Below are 7911 nucleotides of genomic sequence, written 5' to 3'. Positions count from 1 at the left end.
GGCTCTGACATGTGCACCGTGCACACATGCTGGTAATGAGAATATGTGCGCACACACACACACACGCACACACACACAGATTGGTAGTGGGCTCTTGTAAGGGGTGAGTGTTGAGGTATAAGCCTGTTCAGGTGCGTTACATCCTCCATCTGCAACAATCTGCAGGGTGGAAAGAAAACACTGCAATATCCTGCACAATACACACATGTAGTGAAGGTGCAGTGCAGTTTTTAAGTATTAGGACTCTGGTTTGAGGGGAAAACAGTGCAGACTCTCAGTTTCACCACAGTTTCAGGGGGGTCCTGAGCCAAGTACAGTTGGATGATTGGCTGCTCAAATGATTCCTGGACTGTCATGTGTTGTGTCTTCGTGCACAACAGAGCTAAAACAGAAAGGTCCAGAGCTGATTAGAGGTGTGACATTTGCACTTTGAAGCTAAAAAATCTAAATGAATCCACCAGAGCCAAAACATTAGGAGTTACGAAAATCATAGGTGGAAAGTAAACACATACAGAGGTGCAATTCTGAGACACATGCACTTTACTTTCACTATTTAATTTCTTTAAGAGGGAAACAGTCTGCAGCCGTGCTAGCAGCTCTGTGAGGCTGAACTTAGACCAAGTGGGGCTTTGAGCTAGCGTCAGCATGCTAACGTGCTCAGCAGGTATAATGTTTACCCAGTTCACCATCTTAGTTTGGTGCGTTAGCATGCTAAACACAGGGTGCAGCTGAGGCTGATGGGAATGCCATTAGTTTTGCAGGTAATTGGTCACAAACCAAAGTGAAATTTTAACCTGATGATGGCGCTACATGAGAAGTCAGAGAGTCACCGAAGATACGACAATTCATCCTCAGGGAAACATTTCATGCCAATCCATTTGACAGTTGACAACATATTTTACTAAAAATCACATACTTCAACCTCATGGTGGCGCCACAGGAAACGTCAGGGGGTCACTGAAGTCGTAAGGGTTCATCATCGGGAGAACGTGAATATCTGGACAAAACTTCTCGGCAAAGCATCCAATAGCTGTTGAGATATTGGTGGATCAGCTGACTCTAGCATGGCTTCAAGATATCAGACGGGTAACAGAAAGAAACCTGCAGAGCTCTGTGACAAAGTGATTCGGTGAGACGACAGCAAGAAAAGAAAGATCATTACTGAAGGTACACCACCTCCACCTCAGCTGTTAAACACGGTGCAGCAGGTGGTGTTTTGTCTCCGACATGTGTGGCTGCCGGCTGAACGAGCAGCAACGTCATGAAGCACGGGACAGAAAACATGTCGTCTGCTTCTTATATATCCAGCGCATCTGAACTGGTTGTACCTCATCACGCTGCAGGACACGATCCTGGGAGCTTTCAGAGCCACACGGTGGAATCATCTTGCTGTACTGACTTACTTATTCTACTGATTTTACACGACAGCTGGCTTCATTATGGGTTGTGCTCCTCGGCTTGTATAAACAGTTGTATTGTGTCTCCAGAGGGGGTGTGAAAAGTCTGATGTCATACTGATGTGTTGTCTTACTTTTTAACCCCCGTGTTTGGGGGTAATAGATCGATGGTTGGGGACTATTTTCACGGGCGAATTAATCCACATTCAGTGTTCTTGTGAGTATTCGGGGCAGCAGGACGGTGTGTGGGGGAAAGAGTAAAAATAAACAACAGTGTGTGTGTTCATGGTGATGAAGGAACATGTCACCCAGTGCGGCACTGAGACTCACTGATGTGTTTTCAATAGTTTTGAATAAAAGAGCTCTGGAAGAATAAAACTCATCGGGCTTTGGATGAACAGACGATACTTCTCATTCGATTCATTGACAAAAAGAAAAATAGAAAATTTCACCATATCTTCCCTTCAACCTCATGAAATCAAACGTGCCGGAGAAGAAAACATAAAGCAGAAACTGTAGCATTGCTAATAGCAACACGTGCTATAAATACTTGCTGAAAGATGTAGGGCACTGACTGTTATGTGCACATAAACATACATATCAACTAATATATAGGCATGGAGTATGTGATGCATTTCATCATGCATAGTCAAACATACTGTATCTTAGGTTTTAACAAGTGTCAGGTTTATTTAGCACAAACTGGCCACTGATTATTGCTGTTATTTTATCGTTATGTCTTAATTTTTCTACCTACCTGACGTTTCTTTCCCTCAATGAGACTAACCATTTTAAAAAACTTTAACAAATTAAGACAAATCTCATTATGACTATCACACAAGATGCTTCTTGCTGTTCATTCTGTTGCTACTTCATCACATGCAAACACAAAATCATTTCTTTGTTCCACAGATGTAAATCGTTGCCGTGTTTCAGTTTTGTGGACTGTGACTCATACAGGAAAATGTTATGTTACTGTCTGAGACGTTGGTAGCTGCCACCTTATCTGCTCTAGTGGAGAGAACCAAGGACAAACAGCACAAAGGCTGATAGAAAGTGGCTGGTGCTGCAGAGGAAGAGTGCATGTAAAACAACTGTTGAATGGATCCTATCTGCAAGAAACAAAGACAAAGACTTTATGTGTTCTGCCTTTCTAAAGCCCAAACTACCTGTGTGCAGTATATCTCATCAGTTTGAAACCAAAGAGCTGTTGAATCACCTACTTATTCTATAGGGGTGAAGCAGGAGAAAATAACAGGGAATTCAACATAGACAGACATGACAGGGCATGAATACAGTGACACAAGCTTCACATTAAGAAGAGGGTGAGGCAGAAGTGCAAGGTGGGGGTGTTACGGTGCAGAAATCCATGCATGTGTGTGTATGTGTTCAGTACGTGTACGTGGTTAGGAATGGCTGTTAGAATTTGAAACCAGACATTGAACTTTGGGGGCCAAAAATTAAACCATCGCATGTTTCGTGTCGAGCGAGTTGTCGGGCAACATGTAGACGGTGATATTTCTAAAACAGCTCCGTTGATTTGCCAAATCCAGTTCGAGAGACTGAGAGGAAATGACATCGAGTCTAAGTTATATTATTAAACTTTATAAAAGATTCAGGGCTTTTAACCATAGGCAAGCTAACTCTGGCTAATATCATTCACTCACATGCAACATGCTACTTGTGCTAGCTAATCTCTACCCATCATCAGTGGAGACAGTCAACATCACCGAGCACATGCTAAGCTAATGACCAGGCTTTACATGGCCACACACATGCCAAAGATGTGAGCTAACTAACATGCTAAGCTTGTAGCATGTTGTCAGCACTTGCACTAAACAAGCATCCTCAGCTGCCACGCCCCTTAACTTCTTTCTCTAATGTGCTCCAGCTTGTTCTTCAAGTCTTTTAATTATTATTCAGTTTGTCCTGTTTTTATCATCAGCATCATCATCAGTGACATTATTATTAGTCTTTAGAGACTCTGGCTTCCCTTCACCAACAAGTCCAGCCAAGTAAAAAGCCGTAGTACCACCAAATAGCCTCAGAGGACAAAACAAAACAAGAATGAAAATGATGAATGTGTGTGTGCAGGTTTCAGAAATTTCACAAATGAAAATGGCTTGTGTGCAGCTGATGTACATCTGCGTGATTCTTTAAAAGTGTTTTGTTGTTATCCACAGAAACCCGTCCTACTACATCTCCAAAGCCACCGGCTGGGACCAAGAGCGATGGAGGGAGAGGGCTGTAATTCTGGGGTAGCGATGGACTCAGGAAACCCCTTACTGAGAGCAGTCTTCCTCCGTCGCCTGCGACTCACACGGCTGCTCCTGGAGGGGGGCGCTTACATTAACGAGAGCGACAGCCAAGGCCAGACACCGCTGATGGTGGCCTGCAGGACCCAGCATGTTGACGCCCAGAGCGCCAGCCGGGTCAAACTGGTCCAGTTCCTTCTGGAGAAAGGAGCGGACCCCGACATCCAGGATAAGGAGGGTCGCTCTGCGCTGATGCACGCCTGCCAGGAGCACGCCGGCCCCGAGGTGGTGTCTCTGCTCCTGGGCAGTGGAGCGGACATTAGCCTGGAGGATCAGTCCGGGACGTCAGCGCTGGTCTACGCCGTCATGGCTGGAGACTGGACGGTCCTGAAGCTGTTGCTTGACACGTGCAAGGCCAAGGGAAAGGAGGTGATCATCATAAACACTGACAAACTCCCATGTGGGAAACTGCAAGCCAAGCAGTACCTCAGCATGCCTCCCCTCGGTCCTCTCGATCAGACAGACAAAATCACATCGGCAGCTCCTGCATCTCCCTCAGATATCCAGCTCATCACCTCCCCCCAGTGCACCTCCTCCTCCTTATGTCCCCCAAAGCCCGTCTTCTCCTTTAAAGAAGGCCAGTCCTGTGGCGTAAGCTCCCATCCATGTTCCCCGTCACGGTTGCGAGGGCTCAGCCAAGCAGCGGCGAACAGACTGCAGCAGCCCCTCCTGAGACTGAACTCTGAGCCCTGGCTGAAGATCCCGTCCTCTCTGCTCACCCAGCAGCCTCACGCAGCCTCGTCTTCACAAAATGGACAAGACTTCAACCAAACTGAGGACCTTTCTTTCAGAGTTCCCAAACTGGACGGCTTCAAATGTTACGAAGGACGATTGCCGAGGGATAAAGGGGTCGAGGGAGCCGGCAAGAATGATTGTGCCAAACACGCAGGACAGAAGATATCTCTACCAGGTCTCCTATCGTCCCACTCTGCCTCCCATCCTAACCTCCATTCTGAAAACCTTGGAACAGACTCCATCGCCTCCTCCTCCTCTTCCTCCTGCCTGTCTGGTGGCAAAAACCATGTTACTCCTCTTCACAGCATGGCCTCGTCAAGCCTTCACAGCATCATCCAGAGGCGCAAGCTGGGCGCAGACATCTACAGCTCTGACCCCCAGCTCGCTTTGGACATGCAAACCCTCCCGGAGGAGCAGAGAGCGAGAGGCCCAACAGACGGCAAGAAGCTGGCCCCCTTACGTTGCTCCAGCACCCTGGGCTCCAGGGAGTCGGGCCCGAACAGGAGAGTGCTGTCTGGGTACGAGCGCAGAGGGTCCGGTGCCTTCTTGTTGGACCACAACTCCCAAGCCAGGCCGAGGTCTCTGCCACCTCTGACCCTCAGCTCCACGTCCAACGCTCCCGTCCTTAACGTTTACAACTCCGGTGCCGGAGGTGGTTTCTCTGAGAAAGAGTCCGGCCTAAAACATTTCCTCCCCTTGGCTCCTCCTGGACACCCCAAGGAGCTGACCAGGAGGATGCTGCTGAGGAGACACTCGATGCAGACCGAACAGTTCAAAACCACAGCCTGAGATCCGGCCGCGGGGAAAATGTTCATCAGTGTGTTTTAATGTGAAATGTGTTGCCACGTGACGTCGTCTGTGTAGTGAAACTCAAATGAGGGAAACCAAAGAGGATATACTGTACAAGAAAAACAAACAAAAAAAATCCCAACGGATGTAACAACATGCAGTACGTACTGTAGTTCCCGTCCTCTGCCTCAGTGTGCTGTGTGGTGTCCCTGTGCACGTAGCTTCAGGTTTTTTTTAACAGCGGAACAAGATGAAAACATCTAAACACAAATTTCCACCTTAAAAAAAAAAAGATTCTGTGCAACATCTGGAAATCCAATATCCACTGTCGTCTTAGCTTCGTTTGGGTCTTTGCAAACGTCTGAGAGAAAAGACAGCGTTCATCAGCTGGTTGCTAACTGTGTCTGTCCTCTGTTTAGTAGCATACATCAGGTTTTATTGAGGCTTTTTTTTGTCTGGAAAACAGGGTGAAATTTGCAGGTTCAAAACCAAAACAATGAGCTGAAAGAGGGTAAATAATGACATAAAATCTCATCTGGAGTCTGGTGATAATTCTCGTGGATTTGCTTCACTTACACATGATCATTTGATCCATTTCTTATGTAAAAAAAAAATGTTGATTATTGTAGGTTTAGACCTGTATTAATTCATTTTTGCTGAAAACACAAGACTGACGCACTATCACTTTATGTTTTTACAGCAAACGTGTGAGGAAACAACTCATCCCGCAGACTCTGGAGCAACATTAACAACATCTGGAGTCTTGTTTTACTCCTTTAAGCTCAGTTTCACCAGCTCCTGAGAAAAATATTTGTCTCTCTAGCTGCTAAATGTTTGATTTTCTTCATCATCTATTGTCACTAGCTTTGTCTGTCTGCTGTTTAGTGCAGGTGGGTTTAGCTTTTTATTTTTATTCTGGAAAACAAAATAGAGCTAAAGGGAAGGTGACACAACCTTATATCAGAGCACACTAACGCTGAGACAAGATCAGAATCACGTCCTCAGAATAAAGTCCAAACCGTCTGTCCCTAAAACACTGACACGTTCACTGTTCATTCATCACTAAATTAAAACGTTATTGCCTCACGGTTGTTCGCCTCCAACCAGTCAAGCTGCAGTTTAGGTCCATGTCTGTCCAGACTCATAATAATATATGTAGTGAAGACTTGGAAGGAATTCAATAAAAAGGTGTTAAGTGTATTTTCTGATTTGTGATATAGGGATACAGTATATGTAAATAAAACTGATTTAACTTGACTTTGTTGTTCTGCTGTATTTCTGTTGTTTCTCTCAATGAACTTACTCACTCATACAACAAACTCCATAGATACGTCTTCAAACGTGTGGACTATAAATCTGATTCAGGGTTGTTGCCATGACAGTGGACAAAGCTTCAAAACGTGGACGTTACTGCAGAGAAGCGACTAATGCTAAAACACAGCTGCTTACACACACACACACACACACACACACACACACACACACACACCGCACAGAAGATCTGTGATGTGAAATATGGTTCGAAAAGTTTTTCCTCAGAATATTATGATGTCACATTGAAGCTGACCCCTAGACCTTCTGAATATAAATTGTCACCACCTCATCATTTTTATCCTATTCGACATATGTGTTAAATTCTGTTGGAATCAACAAATTAATTCTTGAGAAATGCGTGTTCAGAGGTAAACGAAAAACAGACGTCTAAAAATGTCAGTGTGGATCAAAACACTGATCGTTTGTTGAGTTTTGATTCAGACTTTCAACAAATACAAATCTCTTTGCCACAAGCACAATTTGTTTTCACATGCACAAACCTGAATTTCTTGTGCAGATTTATTTTACCGGTTTCCAAAAGGTTGATTTACAACTACAAATATTGGAATTATTTGTGAATGTTACTTTACAAGCTCAAAAGCATTTTGACCCTAATTTGAGCCTAGGTACATAAAGCACACCTGGTGGGTCCTGAATGCAGCTGAGGTGGCGCCTCTGTGTCTCCATATGTCCTGAATGCAAAGAGACGTCCTCCGACAGTGGAGCCTCCACTCCTCCCAGGAGATCCTCTGGATCAGCCAACAACAGTTTTGTTTCTAAAAACATCTCCTGCTAACTAACACACACATCTCTCAGCATAAAGCAGGCTATGTTAAACCTTCATTTACATGGTAGTTTACTATTTGTAGAGCTTTGGTCAGTGAAGTGATAAACAGTTGTTACTGAACAGTTCCTCATTACTCGATCATTATAAGTTCCTTAACAAATCAGACACAGCAAGTTTCCAAACAAGTATTTTAATTGTTTTCAAGTCAAATATTAATAAATCACATTCACGTTGTTTTCTGATGCATTTGATATGACGACAACTTAAATGTAATAAACCGAATATAATTTTAACTCATCTTAAACGTTAGACTATGATCTGTGTGGAAATGCAATTACACAAAATACAAACTTTTTTATCACAAATGAACAATCGTTTTAACTCATTTTGTAGTTCATGCAGAGTTTTTCCACATACAGAAACTTGAATTTATCATGCAGATTTATTTTACTGGTTAACAAATGTTGACTTACAACTTCAAAAATTGGAATTATTTGTTAAGGTCACTTTACAAGCTCAGTCATTTTGACCCTAATTTGAGCCTATATACATGTATGGGGTGGAGCAATGTGCA

At 44.1% G+C, this 7911-nt stretch overlaps 1 protein-coding gene across 1 annotated transcript; it reads left to right on the top strand.

Moving 5' to 3' along the window:
- The first annotated feature begins 3628 nt into the window (after positions 1-3628).
- LOC111217833 (ankyrin repeat domain-containing protein 34B-like) lies at positions 3629-5236 on the top strand. Its single transcript, XM_022739818.1, has one exon. The coding sequence runs from the start codon at positions 3629-3631 to the stop codon at positions 5234-5236; it is 1608 nt and encodes a 535-aa protein (XP_022595539.1).
- The last annotated feature ends 2675 nt before the right edge of the window (positions 5237-7911 follow it).

The sequence above is a fragment of the Seriola dumerili genome, unplaced genomic scaffold, assembly GCF_002260705.1.
Source record: "Seriola dumerili isolate Sdu_G_001 unplaced genomic scaffold, Sdu_1.0 BDQW01000047.1, whole genome shotgun sequence".
Lineage (NCBI taxonomy): Eukaryota > Metazoa > Chordata > Actinopteri > Carangiformes > Carangidae > Seriola > Seriola dumerili.
Note: the sequence above shows the minus strand (reverse complement) of the source record. Positions and strands in the feature narration are given on the sequence as shown.